General features: G+C 43.7%; 4 protein-coding genes across 5 annotated transcripts; 2 read left to right on the top strand and 2 right to left on the bottom strand.

Moving 5' to 3' along the window:
- Positions 1 to 249: 249 nt before the first annotated feature.
- Positions 250 to 5,749, bottom strand: eme1 (essential meiotic structure-specific endonuclease 1). Its single transcript, XM_068583672.1, has 9 exons — positions 5,620 to 5,749; positions 4,320 to 5,004; positions 4,105 to 4,232; positions 3,759 to 3,848; positions 2,584 to 2,705; positions 2,342 to 2,480; positions 1,808 to 1,923; positions 1,531 to 1,720; positions 250 to 497 (listed from the first exon to the last, which is right to left on the bottom strand). Exons 2-9 carry the CDS (start codon positions 4,975 to 4,977, stop codon positions 321 to 323), a joined length of 1,620 nt encoding a protein of 539 aa, XP_068439773.1. The 5' UTR covers positions 4,978 to 5,004; positions 5,620 to 5,749; the 3' UTR covers positions 250 to 320.
- A 441-nt stretch (positions 5,750 to 6,190) lies between these two features.
- mrpl27 (mitochondrial ribosomal protein L27) lies at positions 6,191 to 8,731 on the top strand. The gene is made up of 4 exons (XM_068583079.1): positions 6,191 to 6,242; positions 6,980 to 7,108; positions 7,849 to 7,916; positions 8,002 to 8,731. The coding sequence occupies exons 1-4, from the start codon at positions 6,203 to 6,205 to the stop codon at positions 8,206 to 8,208; spliced, it is 444 nt and encodes a 147-aa protein (XP_068439180.1). The 5' UTR covers positions 6,191 to 6,202; the 3' UTR covers positions 8,209 to 8,731.
- LOC137789458 (uncharacterized) lies at positions 8,567 to 16,184 on the bottom strand. 2 transcript variants are annotated; one of them, XM_068583077.1, is made up of 7 exons: positions 16,145 to 16,184; positions 15,612 to 15,791; positions 15,116 to 15,154; positions 14,529 to 14,629; positions 12,516 to 12,611; positions 12,202 to 12,363; positions 8,567 to 11,620 (listed from the first exon to the last, which is right to left on the bottom strand). In XM_068583077.1, the coding sequence occupies exons 2-7, from the start codon at positions 15,646 to 15,648 to the stop codon at positions 11,441 to 11,443; spliced, it is 615 nt and encodes a 204-aa protein (XP_068439178.1). In that variant the 5' UTR covers positions 15,649 to 15,791; positions 16,145 to 16,184; the 3' UTR covers positions 8,567 to 11,440. The 2 variants fall into 2 exon arrangements, with proteins under 2 accessions (XP_068439178.1, XP_068439179.1); XM_068583078.1 differs by lacking the exon at positions 15,116 to 15,154.
- A 219-nt stretch (positions 16,185 to 16,403) lies between these two features.
- On the top strand, positions 16,404 to 25,628 carry LOC137789456 (ras-related protein Rab-37-like). The gene is made up of 9 exons (XM_068583076.1): positions 16,404 to 16,653; positions 21,085 to 21,195; positions 22,342 to 22,383; positions 22,548 to 22,614; positions 22,723 to 22,775; positions 22,958 to 23,023; positions 23,567 to 23,623; positions 23,716 to 23,792; positions 24,386 to 25,628. Exons 1-9 carry the CDS (start codon positions 16,483 to 16,485, stop codon positions 24,489 to 24,491), a joined length of 750 nt encoding a protein of 249 aa, XP_068439177.1. The 5' UTR covers positions 16,404 to 16,482; the 3' UTR covers positions 24,492 to 25,628.
- The last annotated feature ends 791 nt before the right edge of the window (positions 25,629 to 26,419 follow it).

Below are 26,419 nucleotides of genomic sequence, written 5' to 3'. Positions count from 1 at the left end.
TTATAGACTTTCTCAATCACTTTTTTTGCAACTGGAGGTGCGCCCCCTGCTGGTCAGTGGAAAGAATGCAAGTTTAATACACTTGGGCATCGGCTTCACTCGATAGAACCGGAGGTTGCCGTAGTTTGTACCATTAGCGCTGTTACTGTTACCATTGAGCAGAAAAGGCACTTTTAATAATTGCAATCTTCGAAAAATACAATTTTCATAAAACTTTAATTACACAAAAATGTAATGTCACCAAAAAACTTTCAACTTCACAGTTTAAAAATGCAATGCTGGAAACAGAAAGTGACCCACTCCAAAGACGATGAAAGGGGTCAGACGGTGGAGTCCAGACTCTGCTGAGGATCGCAGGAGGTCATCATGAGGAAGAGGCGTTTGGAAAGCTCCGGGCCGACGCGGCGAGTCGTGGAGGTGACGCCTTCTCCTCTGCGGACCACCAGGTCAGACAGCAGGGAGATCTTCTCGCGCTCGGTCTTGCAGAGATTGTAAGCCTGCAGAAAGATGGGAGTGGGGGCGGGGGGGGGGGGGGGGGGGAGTATTTGACAGCGTTGTATTTGATTTTTTCGTCTCTATGAAATATCAGAGAGATGAAATGTGAGCGTTTGCAGAAGTGAAAGTAAATGTTTCAACAACAGAAGACTTATTCTCTTGGAGGCTCTTAACTGACATCGTTGAGGCGATAAAGATGCATTTGTACTAAGAGGGAAGCTGTGCTTGTACTGCAGCATAATAAAGCGCTATCATTGTGCTTTTTACAAGAAGAAAAGCAGTAAATTCAAAACATTTAATCAACAGGAAAATGTGAGTTTCTCAATCAGGTTCCTGTAATATTCTAAATATAGCCTGAACTTGACCTCATATTGTTTTTTTCTTCTTTTTGGTGGGCCTTTACAGTATAATATAATATACATCGTATAACCAGGATTCAAGGTTTTAATGGAAGCGCAGCATATTGCTGCCATCGTGACAGAGACAATCTGCTTATTCATTATTTACAATTGCTTTTGCTCATTTTCACAGGATACCAGTCTATTTACAAGTTAAAATAAAAATGGTATTGTTATTACTACGTAGCAAATTATTACATTAAAAAACCTACTTGAAGACTGATATAGCCTTTACATATTTTACAACTGTATAAGCAGCTGATGATGATGAATAGTAATAAACTTCTCAATGGTACCTAAAAAAAAAAAGTCGCCCGTTGCAGCTCGGAGGGAGGAAATACACCCTGCGTGGACCTACGTCCTCAGGGAGAGCTCCACGGAGGGGATCCTCTCACACCACTGACCCGCCAAGTTAAAAAAACCTTAACGACCTAAAAAGTCAGATTCGGTCCGACCCTAAGATTTGTTGATGGAAAAGGTTTGACTATAGTTTTTGCGATTCATACGCTGTTATCAAGAGAAAAGGCCTCGAGGAGTGATCCCGTGCGTATCAGACAACGTGACGGTCGTCTTGTTTTAACGTGTGCTGGGGCATGCTGGGGGACGGTGAACCGGTCTGCTATAAGTGGGCGTGTACCTTCCTGAGCAGCTGCGGGGAGGGATACGCCGCCAGGATGGCCGAGGCCATGTCCGGGCTGACTCTGTTGAACTGCTGGATCTGCCTCCTCCACGCCTGCAGCAGCCCCTTCCCGCCTCGCTCCACCCGCTGCCCCCCCGCCCACTCGCTCTCCAGGTGGAACGAGAAGCCCGTCTGCTCCCGCTCTCGCCTGCCGGACACAGAGAGGAAACCATCGTTCTTTATCTGAGGGGGGAGGAGTCTCCCGACAGAGGAGTTACCTTGCGAGGTCGCTCACTTGAAAGGGGCCTCCGCGACCGCTCTGGTCGTCATGGCGATGTGAGCCGCGAAGTCCTTCCAGGTCGCCAGGAAGCGGACGGAGACGCCGGTGTGGAGCTGGAGATGCACTACGGCCTGATGGGAGTTTTAGGAAGGGAAATTAACGGTACTTTTCATAAAGGTGTTTTTTCGCCAGGTGCTCAGATCTATTAACGGTTCTGTGAGTTCTTCTGCACGACCACAGGGTTCATAACGGGCCTTAAAGTATGCAAATGACATCACAGGTATTCATTCATTTGGGCCAAGTTCACTTCAAATTAATGGGTTTCAATAAGATGAGTAAAGAATGCCAACCCCCTTTAAACAAGGCTGGCACTCTTTCATTCAAATATTAGAATTTTCTTTTATATAATAATACTTTCCATTGATAATGCCCAAAATACAGTTTCAGAAAACACATCATCAGTTCCTTGTGAATAATTCACCAAAGTCTGTTCAAGAACAGCCTGCCTCCTCCGCTCGTCGTCCTCCGCCGACCGAGCGACCGACCCACCTCCTCCACCTCAATCCGCGACACCTCGGGTCGTGCCTCGTCTCCGGCGTTCTTCCTCCTCCTCTTCGTTTTCCCTCCCCCTCGCTCCTCGCCAGCGACTGCCTCTCGGAAGCGTTTCTGGCTCTGGGACTTCTGGGATCTGCAGACGGACACGATAATAAAAAATAAGTAGTTCCCTTTCGGCCCCGTCTCCCGACGATGAAGACGTCGCCTCGTGACGGGTCACGGTTTCCCTTCCCTACCTGAAGTATTTCTCCAGGTCGATGACCGCCAGGCTCAGGACCTTACCGGGGTGACGCCGCTGCTGCTCCTGCACCCAGGACGTCAGAGTCGGACCAGAGGCACACAGGCCCCGGCTCTCTTCCTGCACAAGACACACACCACACACACACACACACAACTGTAAATAAACACTAAAACGCTGTTTAGCATTTAAATATGGATTAATGCACCACTAAATATAGCCCGGAACAAAAGCTGTCTGCTGTTTAAGTAAGGATTTTTTTATGACTATATATATATATATATATATATATATATATATATATATATATAAAAAGATTTACATCTCCAGCATGGTTGGGTCTGCATTCCATATTCACGTTCAAATCTGTATGTAGATTTTTTTTCCCATGCCGATATTCTCTGGACATGTAAAAACGAGTATGCTTTAGGGCGGGACTACCTTGTGATTAACAGGTGACTTATCAGAGCCGTAAACGCCGTCTGTAGGTCAATTTTCCACAAAACAAATACGGTCACTTCCATTCGCTCACTGGTTGACGAGATGGCGGCGGCCAAATCTCAGAACTCCAGGCTTCAAAACCGGCCTTCTACGTGAATCACAGGACACACGGTGGCATGCGAATAAAATTATCAGTGGAATTCAGTCTTATTTAAAGTTCTTCTTATTCTTTTTATTATGAATATCTATTTTTGGAATAAGAGTATTTTGTAGTCGGTGAGAAAGATGTATGACATCAGCGTTCTGTCTGGCAAAGGTTTTGGTATTTCTATATTACAATACATTAGGAGGTGCTTTGTATGTTCTGCAATTGTTTTATAATATGAATGATGTACATGTATATTATGGCCATATGTTTATAGCCATTTCATTTTGCTAATGAGTTTTAGTTCAAATACCTTCTGCTTCGCTACGCGGTCATTAAAGCGACATTAAATTATTGGTATGTTTTCGTACGCTCATACATTTTTTCCTAATTACCATACTTCTACTTATTGCTCCGTGACTATATTGTAATGTCATATCCCGTCCGTCTGTTCCGCTCCCCTGCGGCTTCATCCTCACGTCTCGGTCCCGCCGCCCGTCGTCGGAAGCGGCCGCCGTGTTCCCAGTCGGTTCATTAATCTGGACCTCAGTTGTGTTTTTTAAAGCGCCGGTCGGCCGCGGACCAACCTGAACGTAGCCGTGGATCAGAGTGATGAAGTCGTCCACCGTCGTCTGCATCACCACGTGGGCTTCTGGCACACACGCACCGCCGTCTGGCTGAAGACACGCAGAGGGAAACAGACGACTCCGCTGGTAAACATTTCATTACAGTGCACGCGCGCGCACACATGCATGCACGCGCGCGCGCACACACACACACACACACACACACACACACACACACACACAATGGATGAGCGCTCGTAAAACTGCCTCCTTAACCACGTCTCCATTTGTCTCAAGTACAGTCATGCGTCACCTTATGTGAGGTGCAGCGGTTGCGGCAGATAACGTGTGTTTTGTGTGTTATCACCTGGGCACAGGGGGCCCTCCTCATCCAGCTGACACTGCGTGGGACCGGTTGCTTCTCTACGGCACAGCTGCAGCCCAGAGCCTGCACCGACGCCAGCAGAGTGCCGCCTCCTTCCAGCTGTAAGAGAGCTGCAGACACCAACAACAAAGAAGGACCTTGAATAGTGCCTTCTGAGCACATGGGCTTTGTTTGCAGTATGAAATGGATCTACAGACCTGGGTCCACGGCCACCACCATGCGCTTGATGCACTCCTCCGGTCTCAAGGCCCTGGCGGCCTCGGCCAGAGCCTTCCTCTCTGCTTTCTGTCTCTCTTGTTCCTGCCTGAGCGCCTCCTTGTCCCTCTGCTGGCCCCGCCCGGCCTGCTTCCTCCGTAGAGCCTCCTCTCGGGACGCCTGGATCTCCTCTTCCGTCCTCCTAACGGGTTTCTTCACAACTGGAGGGGCGTCCGGGCCCCCGGACGAGACCCTGCAGCTCACCGTCCTCGGCTGATGGAGGCCGAGCGGCAGCTCGGACCCCGGAGGAACATTCGGGCAGGGGAGCCGCGTGGCGGCCGGATTGGATGCTGAACGGCGGTCTGCATCTTCCCTGCTGAAAGCGGAGGAGGAGGCGCTAATCGCATTGGCTCGTCTCTGCTCGAGCCTCTGTGCCAGAGGGACATAAGGTGCGCCGTCATCAGAATCGCTGCTGATCATCAGCACATCAACCGCCCCCGTGCGGGCGGCCGCGTGGCCCTTCGCTGCGGAGGCCGTGGCTTCAGAGCCATCCAAGTCGTGGCTAGGGGAGGCTCGGCGGAGGCGGTGATCCGCCTGGAGGAAGTCAAACACAGGCAACTCCTCATCGAGGTCACTGGTGGAGTCACTGTAGCTGCCCATGCTCCGTCACGTGCAAAGCAGAAGTTCCTGTATATGAGATAAGAGACAATAACCCATGAATAAAATAGGAATTGCATCGAGAGGACCAAGCTTTAGACCAAAAGTGTCTTTTTATCTTCACACAGACACCCAAACAAGCTTAATTCAGAAATCGTTAAAAATAATAATAATAATAATAATAATAATAATAATAATAATAATAATATTAATAATGTAAGTGTATCTTACTTTAAAGTATCTGCCAGATCATAACATGAAATACACCAAGCTGCACTTCCAGTAAAATAAATGAGATAAAAGACAGAAACAAAATATTTGGAAATAATTGGTGCAAACTGCTCGGTAATGCCCACAACTGTGTGTTCCAGTGTCAAGAGAATAACGAGGACCAATAACAGATGACCAGTAACGTCGCTGCCCAGTGAAGCGAATACATGCACGATGAGAAAAATACGTTTTAATAAGAAATGCGTTACTTCTTAAATTGAGTTTTATACAGCATTGATGGTCCCTCGGGGGAAAAAATAAAGGCGATCCACATATCGACAACTTTAAAGCAAAACTGAGCAACCGATGATAAAGCAGAAAGAAACGTCGACAAAGTTACGCCAGCAGGAAGCTCACTTTGCTGGTCGTACTCACCGCCCACGGAATGCCGCACACAGATGCGGGTTATTTTAAGAAGTTAGTGCTTCTTGCAATGACCAGATGCACGTACAGTATGTTTTTGCATAAGAGCCTGTTTGATTTCCCGGGTTGCAGGAAATGTTGCATTCACGTTTATGGAACGAGTCTGAACTTCCGTCCACCGCAGTCTTTTCTCTTTTAGCGTGTGCTTTAATCATTAAACTCGTTTCGTAAGGGACCAATTGTAGTTAGTTTTATCATAAAATAAATAAATAAAATTGGTGTTTCCCTCTGACCTCTATTAATTTATTGTGTATTGTGACATGGTATTTTGTAAATCATAAACTCAGAATCCTATAAACTTAGAAGCATTTAAAACATTGTTGTTGTTCAAGTATTGTTTGTAGATATGTCTTCATAAAGCGATCGTAATAGTTACTTTTATTGGCATTTCATGACTTTTGACTGCATTTCTCTCCAGCTTGTGCAATAAATAGAGTCAGTATGTGTACTCTGCTGAGAAAGGACTGGCTCTTGAATGCAGCAAACATAACCGGATGTGACGCAATTGCGCAGACGACGTCAGTATGTGTTCAAGATGGCGGCACTGGCGTCCTTGATACTGAAGTCCAGAGCAGGTATGAACTACCTAAATTTGTATTTTACACGTTCTACCAATATTTACAAATGTATCGAGCCGACGTGACAAAAAAGCAAATTTATTTTCAGTAGTTAAGGGCTTTCTGTAAACATTGAACAACGTTTTTAATCTGAAACAAGCTAATTGAGCTACCTCGCAGATATAGCTCAACGTGTAAATTAGCAGCGAGTGTCATAGGGTGCATCCCAAGTCTCTTAATTGCAGCCCCGTTTACCTCAATGACGTCTTTTATCTTACGTCCCTCACACCCGGGATGCCTGGAAAGACTCAAGTAAACCATGCGAGAAGAGAGAGGAAACGAGGAAATATGTTTTAAGAGAAATGAGATGTCCTTTCCTGGCAGCGTCACGTGACGCGACGTCGGGTCCTGGTGATTGCAGCAGCTGATCACATCTGGATCAGCTGCAGTCGACTTTAACAGCTGGAGAGACTTAAACCCGGTGTAACCAGTTTTTTGCCAACTTTCTAATGTTTTCTCTTTAGTCTTTTATCTGTTAAACTGCATTGAGTATTTATATAGTGTGTTGTATTTATACTGTGTTCTGTGTCCTGCTTATACGCGAAGGATCGATTTCTACTGGCATAATGTGTTTGTCTTATTGATAATTTGTGTTATTGATGTTTTGAAATTCTGATTGGGACATTTATAAATTAACCCACAATAAGATTATGGTTTCTCTTTAACACTGGAATTCTCTGTGCTGCTGGTTTCAGGTCTGCTGGTACCGGGCCAGACCTCTCTTCTGGAAGCTGTAAGGTTTGCGTCCAAGAAGGCCGGCGGCAGCAGCAAGAACACCGGAGGGAAGAGTCCCGGGCGGAGATATGGCTCCAAGAAATACGACGGTAATAATGCATTGTTTTTAAATCACTTTTAATAAGTGCTGTAGCTATTCAGCTGCCATGTGACAGTGTGGCAATGCTTAGATGATTATTGTTATTCAAACTGCAGTAAAATAGATAAGCTTATACACTAAAGGTTAAACTAATTGCATACTATAAATGGAGATAGCTAACACTTTGTATATCTTTCTTACTATGAATAACCCTCATGGGGAAACAAATTATAATGACCACCCCAGCCCCCAAAAAATGCAATACATCCTCCATTATGAAGGTTAAAAAAAGTGCTAATTCAAACATATAAATGTGCCACTTCTTTATGTTTATGTCCGTTTAGTGTGGATGGTATATGTGTAGTCAATTGAAGCAGTAAATTCCTCAGTCCGTGCTTTATCGACCGAGAAAGCTGAGTTATTCTGCTGCAAGATCGGATGTACCTCCTGCATTCAGCGGCGTTCAGACATGGAACTACAAACTACTTCATCTTGTGTTTCATAAATCAGTCAGCAGGGGGTGCCGTGCTTGAGATGCAGTTCAAAAACAACTTGTCAAACCTCCACCCTGGTACATGTAGGCACTCCAGTTCCATGTGCAGAAACTTTTTCAATGGAGAATATAGCACACACTGAGGAATGTCCTGCCCCCATGGACTACATTTAACCTGTAATCGATTCCACGGAGAGGTGTTAACTCCTGTCATGGTCATAATGTAATCTAACAGTCTCTTTTCATCTGTTCACAAGGTCATTATGTCCATGCGGGTAACATCCTTGCAACACAGAGGGCGTTGATGTATCACCCAGGAGCTAACGTAAGCAACACTTTCCATGTCGAGTCAAACGTAGATTCGGTGTTTTGTAAATGTACACATTCTCATTGTGCCTCCTGTCCCTCAGGTGGGCATGGGAACCAACAACACACTCTACGCCATGGAGGAGGGCTACGTCCGGTACACCAAGGAGGTCTACGTCCCGCCGCCGCGCAGCCCCGAAGCCACCCGGGTCATCACCAAGCTGCCAAAAGGAACTGTGCTCTACAAGACCTTCGTCAACGTCCTGCCAGTCAAACAGGAGGGTAAGTTTAAACTGGTGGACATGGTCTGAGACTGGACCGGACTAGGACGTCGTCGTTTCCCCTGGTATTTTCACGGTGGACCACGATCAAGAAGGATTTGTTTTTGGAACTGTCACTGTTTTCCGGAGATGTGAGTGAGCAGCGCACCATCAGCCAAAGAGCAGTCGGACACCTGCAGACTCTTGGCTCCTCCTCGGCTTCCTGTCTCTGAGTTACATAATTATGTGACTCCCTCTATGGCTGCTACCAACAGAAGTTGAACTCTGTCACACATTGGATGTTTATTTATTGATTTGTTCAGTTTATTTATACAAAACACGACTGAATCAAATGTAAAAAGAAAAACATTTCCAGTGAATATTTGATGGATTTTGTGTTTTTGGGGACAACAATGTGGCAAATTCCTGTGTTTGATAATAAATAACATCCCAGTGTAATCCATGATACGGGCGCATAACTACGTGACAGTTACTGCTCACTGAGCTGCTTTGTGGTCTGGACAACCCTCTGTAACACTGAACTGTATTAAAGTTTTATAAGTGAAAGACTTAACATGTGAAGACTTGGCTTTTGTGTCAGAGGTATTATCATGGGTTACATTTGTACACCTAAATTCATTTTTTAAATTTTTTTAAAAATTCTCTTTACATCCCAACAGTAATCAATAAACCCCGTTGGAGCTGCTTGCTACTTTCATCAGTAATGAACACGGGCTGGGTTTTTCGGGCGGATGCTAGCTAAGCCTACACACAGCTTTAATGGGAACCAGTTTACAAATATTGTAGGGAAGGAATAAATTATTTTTTTTCAATGTAAAATGTGCAATACCAAAAACTGACCACAAGATGTTGTACAATCACTTCTTCATAACTTTATGTTGATGAGTTTACCAAAGTCAGGTCCACATTCACGTAGCTGGTGTGTTTTATTCACATATTGGAAGTTCTCGAAGGAAAAAAAAGAAAGTAACCCGGAGAGTAATGCCTTGAAAGGATTAAGATCCCTGTGACTTGGTTGAAAGGAAACCTTTACCAGGCCACGACCTTCATGTGAAACACTCTGTATCAAGTGAGTTGTGAATGATACAACCTTTCAACAGGAATCAAGAGAAAAACAGGACCTGTTGCAGCTCAGCGGCTTGTGGTATGCAGGTGGGAGTGTGGGTGACGCCTGGTACACCACATGGGAGTTGGAACGCTGTCATGAAGCAGAGTGATGGATGCGAGGAGTTTACAGGCATGGTGTTCTATTGCTGAGATGTCTGATTGGACAACATGCCGCAATGAAGCTGAGCAATATTTCCACGAGCCTGGAATGGACTATTTGAAATATTTTCCCCCAAAAAGAAGACAATGAGTCATGAAAGTCCTCTGCGTGCGCACAAACAAAGTGCAGTCTTGTTCACCCAGATGCTTCCTGGTTTCTGTGGTTAGTGATTGTTTCGGGTTAAAGAGTAACTTTACCTCTCGAACTCAAAGTGGCCGTTGTTGGTGGTTGAGTGCAGGCCAAACACATTTACTGTGGAAGCAACACTCAGGCTTGCAAGGGAGACGCATCTATGACTGGGAATCATCTGAGTTTGTTTGTTTTTTCTTTTACAGTCTGGAAATGTGTAGAAACTCTGTGTGAAAGAAGTTTACTTTTAAACAACATGTTGAAACATTCATGCTGTAGTTTTTCATCTCGGTTGGTGGGTCAACTGCTGAAATATCTCTACAGCTGTTAGATTAGCATTAAACTTTGCACAACACATTACTGGTCCTCAGAGGATGACGCCTACTGACTTTAGTGATCCCCTTGACAGTTTTTTTTAAAGTTAAATATCTTAACTCTGGGATGAATTACCATGAACCTTTGGAGAGAGATTCATGATTCCCAGATTCTACTGGTTAGAAACCATCCTACTTTAAAGCCCTTTGCTTGAAAAATGTATACCTAAACTAAGAAGAGTGTAACTCTGCAACCAGGACTATTTGAATAATTTGGGTGTTATAATAAAAGGTACACATGTGAGATTGTGTTCAGATGTGTGCGCTTTGAGTGGTCGGAAGGCTAGAAAAGCATTATACAAGTACGGGTCCATTTACCATTTAAATATCAGTCTATATGTTACTGGTTAAGAGTAAATGTGACACACAGCAAAGTGAAAAGGTTTCTCAAGCTATGATTTACAGTTTTATATAACAATTACTCCGTCTTTTTTTTTTTCCTTCGACTCTACAATGAGGTGGGCCCTTTCGGTTTTGAGTGAAATATCTCAACAATGATTTGATGTATTGTCATTAAGTTTGACACAGATATTCGTGTCCCCAACAAGATGAACTGAAATCACTTTGTCGACTTTTTATCTCAGAGTAAGCCCACCCTAAAGCATACTCTGCTTTATCGTCTGTTTGACTCTAAATGGACCATGTTTTACTAATTGAACATCACGCTGTATTGAAGAAGATTTGAAACTAGAGATTAAGACATAAACTCATGTTTACAATGTTTTCTGAGGGAATAAATCAAAAGAGTAGTAGAGTCATCTTCTCGTAGACTTCTATACAACCAGACTTCTATACAATCAGACTTATTTTGGAACCAGAGTTGCCGCCCCCTTCTGGCCATACGAGATAATGAACGTTTTAAGACATTTCCAGCGTCGGCTTCACCCAGCAGAACCAGAGGTTGCCGTCTGGTGAAGCGCCAATTAGCGAACGTTAGCATGAAACAGGTGAAAATGGGAGCCTAAACAGTAGCTGCTGAACATTAGCACATCAAGGTCGGGATGTGGGTCCAGCATTGGCATCCTACGGTGGTCTGAATGTTGTTCCTAGACTCTTTTCAGAGTGAAGGCCTGATGCAAAGAAACACTGGACGTTCAGGATTTAATTGATGTCAAATGCGTTCAATTCAAAGATGTTGAATAAAAAGCCTTCAGTACAAAAATATCACCCTCGAAAGAATCACATTTGTCAAACATTTAAATCCATTCTCCCATTAAACCATTCTTGGAAAACCACAATGTGAAGCCTGCCGGGAATTGAATGGACAATGCAGAGAGATGTGTCATTGTCAGCCTTGGGGGGTGTACAGCCATGAGAATACATCCAAGCAGGATCCCAGTGATCCATCAACAGCTCTGCCTCAAAGCACAAGCAATCCCTTCTCGAAACGCTTCTCTTGTCCGCCAACGGCGTCACCCTCTTGGCTCTAACAACTGTAGCCCCTCTTTCCCCTTCATCATTCTGTGACTTGGCCAAAAGAACTCCAGGGCCATCAGACAGACGGTAACCTGGAGCTTTGTGCCGGGCAGTAGGAGGAGGACGGCCGACCGGGGTTGTGCGTGTCTTCATTGTGGTCTGAGTTGTGATCCTGGAGGCAGACTGACGGGTGAACATCCAGATTTTCAGGTGGAATGGCGACGGATTGGCGAAGGGTTTCTTCATACGTTGGTGGCTAGAATGGAACGTGACAAAAATAAATATATAATAAAAATAAATAAAATAAATAATATACTAATAACGCATTTCAATATGGAGCCCCAAAATGCCCAAAGATGACATATTTATTATTATCCCATGACCTAAATATCCTGTTGGAGGAAGTTACTATCTTTTGCACACAAGATAATTAACTCGTTCCCACAATAAAAAACATTGTGGGCTCTGTAGTCTGGTGTTGTGCTTAAGGGGAGGAGGAGTCCCTCCCCTTCTGGTGTCTCCCATGGGAGCTTATTTAAGGAAATAAATATAAACAGTTGTTAGCTAGTAGATGTTTGAAATGTGCCTTGAAATACACATATGATTATTGCCAATATGAAAGATGACTTTACACCTTGAGAGAGTCGCAGTTTGTCGGTGCAGTTTTTGAGCGACAGCTGGGCTATTCTTGATGCTAAGCTAGGCTAAGTGCCTCCTGATTTCAGTTCTATACTTATCCCACAGACATGAGAGCGGTATTGGCATTTCCCAAAACATCCAACTGTCATTTTGAGAAACGCCCCCCGACAGGACCAAACTGAACTGCGGTTGGCTCACCTCGTCAGAGCAGCCAATGAGGCCGAAGCGCTGTGAGATCATACTGTGGATCCGTCTCTGACGGTCCATCTTACGGACGCTTTCGTAGGACGGCAGCCTCGGCGGAGCCCCATTCAGGTGGTAGTCGTGTGGCTTCCCAACAACAAACAGCCTCCCAGAGAGCTAGATTGCATACACACACACACACACACACACACACACACACACACACACACACACACACACGAGCAGACACAACAATGGATATAAAACTTCTGGCAGATACATTTCAAATCTTTGCGGCCATCAGTTCCCGTCAGATGATCTGTTTTTACCTGTGGTCCAGTAGCTCCCTGGTTCATGGCAGCATTGTGCGCGTTACAGGGGATGCTCGTCAAAGAGTGCCTGGTGTGGTGATAGGGAGGCTCATCCTGGGAGGTAAGAGATCATTGGCAATTTGTCTCAATTCAACAACCACAGCAAAGCTTTTCCTCATGTTTCTATTAGTTTCTAGTTCTTAGCTTAGCTTAGCATCCCCATGAGCTCCAGTGGTGGTGGTGTGTGGTTTGCCCTCACCTTAAGGAAATATCTTAATATTTGTCCTAAATTCTTGATCTGTCCTTTACATTCCTTTTTTATTATTAGGACTTTGGCAAAATCTGCCAAGGGGCCTCAGACCCTCAGGGGCCCCAAAACCTCCAGGTTGCCTCCATGTCAGGGGAGTTTAGGTAATTTGATGACTGCAAATTTGTTCAGGAATGTGCAGCATTGAAGGCAGTTTGCTAATATTGTAGCCCAGCCTTGTAGAGGAATCCTGTGGCATGATCTGGATTTGATAGTTAATACAGTTTAGTTGCCCTATTGTATTTAATGCTTTGATTGATGGGTGTCCATGTTAATGCATGTCTTAATGCATTCTTTTAAATATGGTCCAAATATGACCACTTCCTCTCCGTGGTTTCAAAAAGTCAAGATGGCAACGACCATAATCCAAGATGGCGACGGCCAAAACACCAAACTCAAGCGTTCAAAGTGGAAGTTCACAAGCCAACGGGGGACCTCAAAATGACTCTGTCCACTTCTTACAGGCACGTGGATGTGCTGTATATGCACTGAATTACGTATTGAGCACCATTCATTAAATGAATACAAACTAACTGAAACCTTTTTTGTCTCCAGCATAGTACAGGTTGGTGCGTACACAACGCACACAGGGTGGCTGTTTGCTCCAGCCAACGTCTCCTTACACAACGGTTCATATCATGAAGAGTTCATTCTTATTTTTGGTGCGTTTTCCTACCAAGGTCCAGCACCTTGTGCCAATTTCCGCTCATTAACACACATAGTCTTTTCAGAATAAACTTCGATCTTCACAGCAAAGTCCTAACAAAACTATGTAGTTAGCTTCAGGAAAAGATCGTCTGATACTAGTTACCTTTAGGAAAAGATTGTGAAATACTAGTTAGGTTTAGAAAAAGACCATCAAATACTTAGTTAGGTTTAATATAGCAGTTTTCTGAATACTCAAAGACGGTTTACATAGGAATCATTCACACACTGATGAGAGGAGCTCCCATGCAAGGTGCCACATCAGGACTATCTAACTTTCATACACCGTAGTCGCAGCTACAGGAGCAATTTCAGGGTTAAGTGTCTTGCTCAAGGACACATCGCTGTCTCGCGGGGGCCGGGCATATAACCGGTTTTAGGTTTAGGAAAAGATTATGAAATACTTAGTTAGGTTTAAGAAAAAGATCATTCAAGTTTAGGAAAAGATCTTGAATTACTAAGTTGTACTAAGTACTATGTTAAGGAAAAGATCATCGTATAAAATCAATGCCATCACTGAATTACGCAACTTACGTAACAAATAAATCTGATTTCACGTGGGGAACAAACAGCGGTCAGCTTGCTGTTGTACTCGTTCATGATCGCGTGTCCAACATATGACATCATTTTGCGGGATATCTACAAATTAGAGCGCATCCTATTGTTTCCGCAGGTATAGCTACGCATGCTGGATGAGACCTGACTGCTCTGGGACTGCTCTCCTGTTTTTGGTTTGGTTGTTGGTTTATTTATTTTAAATTGCTTCAATTATATCCAGCGCTCCATGGGCGTCTGTACACCATATGCTATGTTAATTCTATTCATCATAAATGACACAAAAAAGATTGTGCAGAGAGTGTGTTCAGGGGGGAAGTGGGGTGAGGTTACAACTGTATGACGGCATCTAAAGACAATCACATCCCAAAAAGCTGAAGGGGTGAAATCTGTAAATTCTTAAAGCACAGTTGACGGGACAGGAGGCTGAAGTCTCTCTGTGGTTAGACCGTATTTGTTCTTACGCGTTCAGTCCTGCTGGGTCTGAATCTGCAGCAGAGAGGATCGTTCCTGTACAGGACCATCACCAGCATCAGCATCATTAAACAAATGGCTACACAGGACCCTGAGGCGGGAGAGAGGAACAGCACACTGTGTTATGAGGTATGAAGGCAGTCGGCGGGGAGATGTCCACCTGCACGTATGGACACCACGCAGTAAAGTTCACGTCTTGAGTGGAGCAAATGCACAACGTGAGGGCGGCCATTTGTAACGGTCCAATTCACAATTCTGAAGAAAAACTATAACCAAAGTGTCTTTTCACAAGTAGAGTCGTGTATTGGTCAATCCAGGACAGTTTCCATTGTTACGTTGCAGTTCACATGTCAAACACATGTTGTGTTACTTTGTAACTATTTGATATGAAATAAATAAATACACAACTAGATCAGTATGGCTATGAAATGAATCTTGAAATTAATACATTTGGCAATACATTATATATATATATATATATATATATATATATATATATATATATATATATATATATATTCATCAATTATTATTATTATTTTTAAACCTGGAAAAAGTAAATATACAGAAATCTTACCTTGTGGCCATCTCTTCCCACATGCACACAGTATAATTACTGGTAAAAAACACATGTGGTTTTTGTTAGCAAGAATCCTTTTTTTTTTTAAAGACCACTTAAGCAGAGCGACGATGCTTTAGCTCACTTCTTTTACATCATGTCAGAGAAGTATGGAAGCCCATTTATTAAAAATATTGAGATAGAAATTCAGAAATCAGAATCAGAAACGGAGCCATTTGTTATGCAACACATAACACATGAGACATACAGTTTGAAGAATTTGTCTGGGCAGGGTGCTGCATGCATTAGACAAACAACAATCAACACAGTGCAATAGAAACATATTACTTTCTAACTCATATTTATGACTTTATATCTCATAATTATGACTTTCTCATATTTTTCGTCTTTCTTATCTCATAATTCTGACTTTTTTTGCCTCATATTTTCTTTATTTTCCTGGCAGTATTGCGCTTCCATGTATAAAACACAGTGCTCCGGCCCGCGCACTCACCAGAAGCCACGATGGCGGTCAGCAGCTCCGGACTCATCGCGAGTCTCTCGCTGGTGAAGCAGAAGCGACGCTTCCGTCTCTCGCGCGCGTTTTGGAGAGTTTAACCAAACTGTCAGTGGAGGAGACGAAGTATTCACCAAACTAAATGTCCCAAACTCTTCATGCACCTCCGGGAATAACCTGCGGGTGAATATTAACATGAGGCGGGAGGAGGCGGGTTACAGCAGAAACACTGCGGGGAAACTCCAAAAGAAAAGAAAGAAGAAGCGACTCTCGTGCAAACTCTAGTGGAACCAGCGGACATGCGCAATGGACCACGCTAATAGGCCGACCATGTCAGTGTTATTCCTTGCAATTACCTGCTGTATTTGTGTGTGTGTGCGTGTGTGTGTGTGTGTGTGCGTGTGTGTGCGTGTGTGTGTGTGTTTGTGATTATCGGTGTATATACGTTTCAATGTAAATATAAAATGGGCAGATTTGGACAAAAAACAACATGTGAGCTGCTGATAATGTAGAACGTTTACATTGTTCACCTCCTCCTCCTCATCTTCATCCCCATCCTCTTGATCTCCTCCCATCCTCTTGATCTCCTCCCATCCACTCTCATTCACTTCTCTTCCATCCCCCTTGCGCTGGTATCGCATCCGGCTACGTGGTCACGACATGCCTTTTAAATCACAGAGAGAAGGCGTGGGGACAGAGAGAGAGAGAGAGAGAGGGAGAGAGAGAGAGAGAGAGAGAGAGAGAGAGAGAGAGAGAGAGAGAGAGAGAGAGAGAGAGAGAGAGAGACAGAGAGAGAGAAGGTTGCGTGTTCCGTCAGCTCTCATTCTCCTCACCAGCTCCTCCGCTGTGAGAAAACAAAAGCGCGCGCATGGAGGACGGCAGGATGGAGCGGATGGAGTCGATGGAGCCGATCTCGGCACACTACACCACGGCATACCCGGAGATCCATCCCGATAGCGGCTACGAGTCCAGAGAGACCGCGGACAGCCAGGCGAAGACCCCGCCGGCTCCGACGTACGACGAAGACTTCGTGCACAAGGTATGAGGATATGTTTCCTTTTTTGTATGTATCTGTAACTTTGGTGCGCTTTCTTTAAGACGTGTTTTCCTCATAGTCTCTTGTTATTCTTCCTATTATTTACCTCTTTATTGGCTGGCATTTTACCCTTAAACCCCCCCCCCCCCAAAAAAGTCCTCCAGACGCGGGTACGCGTCGCGTGCTGGACGCGGTGTTGTTGCGCTCTCCGTGGTGCTGATCTTCACTTGGTTGCCGTTTCACTTGGTCGCTTTCCAGACTCGCTGCGCGTCAAATCCGAAAAAAACCCCCCACACAATTCTGTCTGTAATGATCTGTCAGTGCTACTCACTCAACAGCTTCCTGCTTCAGATTGGAATGCGGCCTCGAATGAGGTCACGTGTGTCTCCCTCAACGTGTTGTGTTAATATAGCACTCATGTTGTCCAATTAGATGAAGGAGTCAACAATCCTCTGCAATGTGGCAACCATCCTTATCATTATTGATGAAATAATAATGATTTAATTGTACTTTTCAAGCAAATGGGCGGAAGTGCTTTCCAGTTCAGGGAGACTTCAAAAATCCAAACAACAACAACATTAAATCACTGTAAGGTATAAACAAGGAAAACAAGCATCAAATCTGGCGGTAACACAACTTGAGCAACAACTCAGAGCCTTAATGTGTATTGAGACTGGGTGAGACGGTCAGCGCAGCTGAGAGACTCAACAGAAAGCCAAAGAATCCATCATGCTCAACCTGAAACCGGACTCTGCTGCAGTAAAGGGTTTTTAAATGGACTCAAAGCTATTTGAGTAACCTCACATAGAGGCTAAAACTAGTTCGAGCAGTGCGTTCGGGTCTCAGCAGCAGTTGGGCCCTTCAGGCCAAAGGGGTCAAAGCTCGAGACCAGGATGTAACAATGCTGAGTTAGCAGCTACCCGCAGCATCCCTGTGAGACTCCTTATGGAGGCTGCTCTGGCTCCTCTGGCTCCACAGCATAGTGACATCAGTAAGGAACAAATCCCTTCAAGCTCAAGAGAGCTGGCCTCTGACCTCGCTGTTGACTGAAAAGAGAGAAAGAAGAAACCCCCTTTGGGCTTCAGTGACAGATTATATGATGAAGCCGTGGGTCAATGCTCGGTCAGTTCGCTATGCCCCTCCACTCTCTTCTATCCAGTCATATCGGTCGCTGCGAGAAACGTTACGTTTTTATTTAAATGTCTTTCCCCAAAGTGACAATGATGTTTAGTTAATTACATCACATTTAAGATATAATAATGTGACGGCTGTGTCTGCAATCTACACACAGACACAATCATGCTATAATGTCACTGCACCTAAAAGATCAGCGAGAACTGGGTAAATCTATAAGACTAATTGTCCAATAAGACACGGCCCGGGATGCCCTAATGTAACCATCATGCACTTGGACCATCTGCCTTTAATTGCCCCGGGAGCAGTGTGTGTCTGTGTGAGTGCATGTGTAAAGGCTTGGGTTGTGTGAGGGGCAGCAGGTGCTTTGCAAAGAGCATGTTGTATGTCGCAATAGAAGCTGCTCTTTTCAAAAGAAATGTAAAACAGTTTGGTTGCTTTTGGTTGGAAAAAAAAAACTAAAGCGGATGAGCCTTAAATCTGTATTCTTACTTATCATCAAATATGTGATTCCATAGAAGTCGATGATAAAATGACTCTACTTCTCTCTTGATTTATTTCCTCACTAAACCTTGTAAACATAAGTTTATGTGTCAATCTCTAGTTTCAAGTCTTCTTCAATACAGCATGATGTTTCTTTTGTAAATTATCGTCCATTTAGAGTCAAATAGACCGTACAGCACAGTATGCATTAGGGCGGGAATACTGTGATTGACAGGTCTCGGAGTTGTCCGTGTTTTTGTCTTCGAACTTCAACTCTTCCACGTGGTTTTTCAGTTCTTTAAAATAAAATGTTAACTGTTCAGTATGAAGGACAAGCTGGTGTGACATAGTTCTTATTACCAAAGGACCACAATGCATCAGTCCGTCTGTGACTTCCCTTCTTTTGTCAGCAAAACACAATAATTCCTATGTGGTTATTTTGATCTAAAATGCACACAATATCTACTGCTATCATGGTATAAATGTACGTACACCACAGTGGATAAATGTATGTTTATATCTCCACTCTCTAGTGTGTCGCCACATACGGCACTAGAGTAAATTAAGACTTTTGATACTGGGAGCTGCAGTAATCTGTGGCTGTTCTGTGGATTCCAGCTCCAGCTGTACAGCATATCAAACGGTCGAAATTAAAAGCAATATGAAAACTCTCATGTTAAATTACATTCTCGGCTCGATGCCACAGAATTATGACTCTCTAGGGAGATAGAAGTGACTTTCTTTTCCCGCTTCGCTTCGGCAGAGGAGATCGGCAGAACGTTGTGACTCTAAATCCCTTTCACTGTTTCTCAGACTTCCCGAACAGAGAACGTTGCATCTTTTTAAAGTGTTTTCATCATGATCGCCTCCATGGAAGTTCGTATCGGGGCCTCTCACTGTTCACATCATCCACGTCTAATTCCCGAACATCTGCGGTGCTGTCACCTAATTGCCTCCAGTCTCCAGTGTTTTTTTTATGAGTCAGGCCCACTTCCCAGCTAACCTCTGTTACCACGGAAACAGCGTCTTACCCCTCCACACCCACAACAAATGCACTCATCGTCGTCACATAATGCATGTGTAACACTACGAGTGCGCTTGTTTCTCTCCACTGGTTCTGTCGTCAACGCTCACGTGCAGGCATTACGTTGCATGCTCTCAGTGGCGTCCAGTAAACAGGAAACAGAAGCCATTAAGGTGCAGGAGGAGCCGATGAAATACTAATATTGTATTATTCAGCTGGTTTGTGTTGTGCTTGACATGTTTGTCCGCTCAGCGATTATCTTTCTTATCCGTTTTCAAGAGATTCATCATGATGAGTGATGATGTCTCGCGTCCTCTGTGTGTAAAAACAAGTGACCGTTTTCTCTAAGCACTGATTTGGCACTTGAGGCTGTGAGAAGATTGATGAAAGAAGTGGACGTAGTCATTGTGACGTCACCCATCGGTTCATTGACTACCGTTTTGAAGCCTTGGGTACGCCGAAATTGACTGTTTCACCGTCGCCATCTTGGATTACGGCCTTCAATTGCTGCACTGGCTTTCTCTTAACAGAGAGACTAACTAGCAGGAGTTAGCGCCGATGCCTGAACACATGTGAAGTGAAAATTCAGAGGACACATTATTGTGGATGCCGCGTCGATATTTTATCCACAACTCAGCAGTGACACACTTCTGAGAGTTTCCAAAATCCCTTTAAACGCTGACATCAAAGGGAGGCTCTAAAACCTGTAACTGTTGAGAAAAGCCGCTCCAGCTCTTTAACTCTAATCCTTTCAGCCTTTATCATTCATAAGCCTCAAGTCTAAACTCAGTTACAGTTCCACCACAACTTCACTTTTCTTCCTTTCTATGGCTCACGTAGCAAACACTCATCGCCTCATGGATGTACACATTATTTCTCTTTACCGTTTTGTCCAGTTTGTGGACATGAATCCCAACAAGTCTACGGATGTTCACAACAGGATCACACACTGAGACGCCTCAACAACATATTCCACAATCTGTTCATTTCTTAACATTTTTGGGGGAGCATTTTGTGTCTGTAGATAGCCAGTGGTTGAGAGATAACAGGAAGTTAAGGCAGCGCCAGATGGACATTGGTGTGCACCAAAAGGTCCCTGTCCAGATGGACATTGGTGTTGGCTGTGAAACCATGGCATTCAACCAATTGAGGGGGCGGAGGCTTCCACAGTGAACCAGTCCTAAAGTTCATCTCTGGCGATAGGGTCAAACATTTACAAGTCAAGTCAATACTTGACATTTTGTTCACACCGGACGTTAACTGAATCCACTTCCGGGTAAAAAATAAGCCTCTGCATCAGTGAAGACACTCATGCTGCATGTTGAGCATCAACACATCCAGAGCCTTTTTTTCGAGGAGACAGAGAACAGCCTGGCTGTGTCTCATTTAATGTATTCGTCAGAGTTGGAGGGCACTAATGTGTGTGTGCGGAGGTGGTGAGCACCTCAGCGTGACTTTTCTAAGTTGGCTACAAATGAAAGACCGGCCTGTCGAAGATGAAGTATTGACTGCTGGCTCTAGTGACTAACTTGGAGGCTTCTGAACGCTGCCTTTCATTCATTTCATTGTCTCGAAGGCTATCTCCTCGCGCTTGTGAGTCACACTGTGATGGCGCTACACAGCCGGGCTCTTGTAAAAGATCATATTCTCTTGTACTGCTCAAGAGCAGACGTGTCCAGTGACGCAAACGCTGACTCATCACCTAAAATAACAAAATGAGCCTCCGGCCAGAAAGCAAACATTCCAGGCTGATTCTGACACTGATATGATTTTTATTGACTGTTTTCTCGCAGACAATCCTGGTCGGGGACAGCGGCGTGGGGAAGACGTCGCTGCTGGTGCAGTTCGATCAGGGGAAGTTCATCCCGGGCTCCTTCTCCGCCACAGTGGGCATTGGATTCACGGTTTGTGTTTGTTTGTGTCGTTTACATACAGGACGTTCTCTCCGTGGAATTAAGAACGTCACAGGTTCAGCTGTCCGTCACAAGTACAAGTCATGCAGATAGTTTTGGTTTAATTGACTCAGTTTACAAGAGATATATCTGTGTGAGAGTTCTGCCTCCGCTCAAATACAATGGAAGTTAATGCAATTTTTTGTATGTTGCAAAAACATAAAAACAACAATGTCTTTTAAGGGAGAGTTTCCTATGCCCTGGAGAATTGACAGCACTCATAGTTTTGACTCCCTCAGGAAACATAAGCACTCCACCTCAACTCCATAAGAGTCCGATGAACACAATGTAGGACAGGCTGTCCACGCTGTCAGCAGCTCACGGTAAATAATTGGCTTTGTTGTGCACCAGCACAAAGAGTTGCGGCTCATGGAGGAAGAGAAAGCCAGCTACTTTAAGTCTGAGTGACCAGCGTGTGGGAGGCAGCATTGTCTTGATAGCAAAGCACAAGGCAGCCTTCAGCGTCTATGTGAGACACACCGGGCTTTCAACCAGCTCAAATGTGGACCCATCCGAGTCATTAATAGACAGTAAAAGCAACAGATTTCCTTTTTAAGAGCCAGAAAGTCTGACGATGTGGGTCAAACAAACACAGGACTTTCACCCAGGGGACCAGTGTTTGTGTGAAATCAAAAGTTGAGCTATTTTCTCTGTTGCAACATGATTCTGTGTGTCACTGAGTCGCGTCACTCTAAGCCGTAGTTATTTAAAGCCAAACTATTGTAAAACCATGAGTATCCTATTGGTTTTACTTTTGTTCCCTAAACCTAAATGCCACAGTTTCACATCTTTAACCACAAGTTGCAGCATCAACCGCGAGCATTTCACAATATTAACCACGCTTCTGGAGACCACAAATACATACACACACTGGATAAAATATAATGAGTAGCAATGAGGTCACGTCGATGTGCTGCTGTTGAAAATCTTCAATGTATTTGTTCAGTGTATTGATGTAGAAGCAGAAATATAAGATGCTTGATGAATTCAAGTTATTTAGAAGACGCCGTACGTGTTTTCTCTTATGCATTTGTTTATTCAGGCGATAATGTGTTGGCCCTTTAACCATCAATACAGATCTCTCTCTTCTTCTCCCAGAATAAAGTGGTGACTGTTGACGACGTCAAGGTCCAACTTCAGGTCAGTGAGTAAATCAGCTCCGGTGAAAACTCAATGCGCTCCCACAATGGCGGCCTATTTTTAGAGCCCAGGCCGGCTTCCTCTTGGGCGCCGGTGTCGCGACTGAAAATGAGACCGTGCCAAGTGGAACCAGGCCGAGTTCTTTGTTTCCCTTTCTGTTTCAGATTTGGGACACAGCGGGCCAGGAAAGGTTCAGGAGTGTGACACATGCGTATTACAGAGATGCCCACGGTGAGGCAAATATACACACCCACCACCCGCCGCTGCTCTTACCCACAGGCCGTAGAGATGGGCGGCGGCCATCAGATAATAATATGTTTGATCATCTTTTCTCTAAAGCTTTGCTCCTCCTGTACGACATCACCAGCAGAACCTCCTTTGACAACATCAGGGTAAGTATGGGGTCAGGATATGGGACGAAAAACAATAAGGCGACAGAGAGCAAACCGTGACGTGTGTGCGTGTGTTCACGCGCATGTGCGTGTGTATCTGTGTTATTGTAATTCACCCTGCCTCCCAAATGTAAAGACACTTTCTCTGGACTGACTCATGTCTGTCTGCCTCTCTTCTTTAGGCGTGGTTAACGGAGATCCATGAGTATGCACAGACCGACGTAGTCATCATGTTGCTGGGCAACAAGGTGAGGAGAAGCAATTGTTATAAAGTCTTGAGAAAACAGAAAGGGATGTGATGTTCAGGGAGGCCAGACTGGAAAACTGTGGCTTCTAATGGTAGGAGATATAGAATACATGTTTGTAAGACACAGTTGGCATAAGGGGCGTGTCCAGCCGGCATTATCAGAGTTTTTTCTATTTTGGTCAGCACAACTCTTGTGAAATTCACAAAGAAACTGTAAACAAACAAATGCATTTATGCTCTGAAGTGCAACAGGGACTTCAGCCACGGGCAGAACAACGAGTGTGAGAACGAGTGATGGACGCATGTCGACCACATGTGTGGCTGAAATCAGCTGCTATCCAGGGCCTCTACTTGTTAGCCAGTAGGAAAGTGCCATTTCACACAGAGATTGGCGATGTCTTCTAAATGGAGGGCATCCCTCAGTTTCACAAAATAAAGCAAGATTCCAGAAAGTAAACGGGGAGATGCCACAAAGTGAACTGCAGCCACATGTTTCCAAGTCGAGCTGAAGTCTCATTCTAACTGCACTGCATCTCTCTGTCAGGCTGACATGAGCAGTGTCAGAGCCATCAAGAGAGACGAAGGAGAGCGGCTGGCCAGAGTGAGTACACTTCCTTCACCGCCGTTCAAGCGCCGCTGACACGGTTTACTCTGCTGTTAACGCCGCTGTTTGCTCCTCCTCCTTCCCCTCAGGAGTACTCGGTTCCTTTCATGGAGACGAGCGCCAAGACGGGGGTCAACGTGGAGCTGGCCTTCACCGCTGTGTCCAAGTATGAGACCTGATAACTCTTCTCAACTCAAAGACAAGTCACACGTTTGATTACAGTTTCAACCCACTAAATGGGACATTTCATTGAATGAAATAATATTCAAACACAGTGAAAATATTCAATATAGTGATGTATGTTAAGCATTTAACTGGGATTGTAAAGAGCTATTTAATAATAAAATCCCTTAAAATTAACCAAATGACATAAGATCCCCTCATTTCTAATTTATTTCTTTAAAAAATATCAATTACACCCATTAATGTATCCATCAAATATATATATATATATATATATATATATATATATATATATATATATATATATATATATATATATATATATATGATTAATGCAATTATTTTAAATAACGTGGGTAAATTAAGTCAACAAAATGTTTCTATTTTCATAATAATAATAATAATAATAATGTTATTAATAATAATAATAATAATAATCTCTTCAGATGGTTAGCCAAATTACTGCGCACCTCATAAATCTACTTTGACCGCCAAATAATAACTAATGTGGATTAATTTAGTAAAGAATAAACATGTGTGCTGTTTTCTGACCTGATGTCTGCCGCTGCTCTTCAGGGAGCTGAAGCACCGGGCCGTCCAGCATCCTCATGAACCCAAGTTCCAGATCCACGAATACATTGAAACACAGAAGGAGAAGTCGGGCTGCTGCAGCTCCTTCTGAAGCTCCTCTCCCTCCACCCACCACTCCGGTCCTGAGTGGGAGGAAGATACTAACTCACTGCTGCTCCCAAAATGTGATGCTGCCATTCATTCAAGACAAAAAGCCAAAAGGACAAACCAAGCTATGGACTGGAAAAAGCCAAGTTTTTTTTTAATTTTATTTAGCCGTCGACAATGTTTACACAGCAACTAAATATTTACAGTAGAAATTTGATCAAAAAAGTAAATTGTTTGAGAGAATAAAGCCTCATGCGATCTGCTTTCTTTGTGAGAGTTAGACGAATGGACCAAAACATTCCTGTAGATGCCTGTTTGGTACGCAGGTGGAGTCAGGAAGTGGTTTGCCTCGGTTAGCCTATTTTTTTCCATACAACCAGACTTCTTTTTGCAAACAGAGGAGTCGCCCCCTGCTGGCCATTAGAAATAACTCAAGTTGAAGGCCCTTCAGCGTTGACTTTTTAGAGGTCACAATCCAAAATGTTGGAATATTGAAATTTTGACCTGATGATAGCATTTGGACCATCAGAGTTATTTTAGTTATTCCAAAGAGAAACATGAACGTCTGCACCCGATCAGATATCATGGCAATCCATGCAATAGTTGTGAAGACTTTTCACTTAAAATACAGAAAAGTCAACAAATGGTGGCACTGAAACTCCCTTTTCAAACGCACTGATATCGATTTTCTCATCTAACCAAATCTATCATTCATGCCTCTTTGAATAATGTTTATTTTTGTTTTTTGTTGGCCTTATCAGACTCAGACTATCCCAGACATAAAATACTTTTTCTGCATTTTAAATGGTTGCTGATGGAAGTACAAGGATGTGACACCATTTCGTGAATCATAAACTACACAACCTGCACTGACATGAGCAATAAGAGCACACAGTCTCGACACAGACTTAAACTGGGGAGGAAAAAAAATCAACATTGCTATAACCTCGTATGTGTGTAAACCTTCCAAGAGATGCAAATAAGGGCCACACATTGTGTTGTGGACGCAATTCAAAGCCAAGAAGACGGACAACAAAAGCCCCGTCTGTTTGGTCAGACTGGTGTTCCTGATAGACGGTTCTTGAGAAGTGACTGCCGGCTAGAGAGAGAGAAGAGAGAGAGAGAGAGAGAGAGAGAGAGAGAGAGAGAGAGAGAGAGAGAGAGAGAGAGAGAGAGAGAGAGAGAGACGCCAGTGTGAAAAACTGTCACCACAACTCAATTTCTGAACACGCAGAGGAACGCAAATGTTTCGGTCACCTGAAATGCGTCTCTAGAGGAGGATTGTTGCATAGGACCAAACATTACACAAGCTACTTGACGATGATCTGATTTACAATGTGGTCCTTCATACAGGAAACATCTATGTACATAATCTATTTGTGAGTAAATAGTATGTTGCTTTTATCAGCTTTTTATGGTTTAATTGTGGATTTTAAACTTCAGTTGCATGTTTGCTGAATTGCATGTATTAAACCATGTGTACAGTGCCTCCAGAATGTTAAACTCTGTTTTATATTTGTATCAGAACAAACATAAATTATAAACAAATAATTAACTTTTTTTTTCAATCCTCGGATTTTAACTCAACACTCAGGCTTACATTTGGTTTTGAAATTGATCAAGTATATAAATATACACATGAAAAGCTGCATTAATGGATCCAAACAATTTTCTGGGCCACTTATTATTCCTTTTGTCAACTTCCCTGTTATAATGAATGAAAAGTACTTTATTAATCTCCAAGGAGAAATTTTTTGTCGTACTAGCAGCATCCCAATGCCATAAGCTAAGCTAAACACACAAATAATAGTTAACTATTTACAGATCCAGCACCCACAGAGGCGTAATAGCATTTATTTAGAGTCGAAGTCTACTTTCCTTTTAGCTCTGTTTTGGTCTCCACCAACTCCTGATTTTAGCTGCTAAATGCTT

The sequence above is a fragment of the Clinocottus analis genome, unplaced genomic scaffold (genome assembly GCF_023055335.1).
Source record: "Clinocottus analis isolate CAN_PGR_092001 unplaced genomic scaffold, fCliAna1.0.p SCAF_19, whole genome shotgun sequence".
Lineage (NCBI taxonomy): Eukaryota > Metazoa > Chordata > Actinopteri > Perciformes > Cottidae > Clinocottus > Clinocottus analis.
The sequence above is the reverse complement of the archived record's forward strand: the minus strand, read 5'-3'. Positions and strand labels throughout refer to the sequence as shown.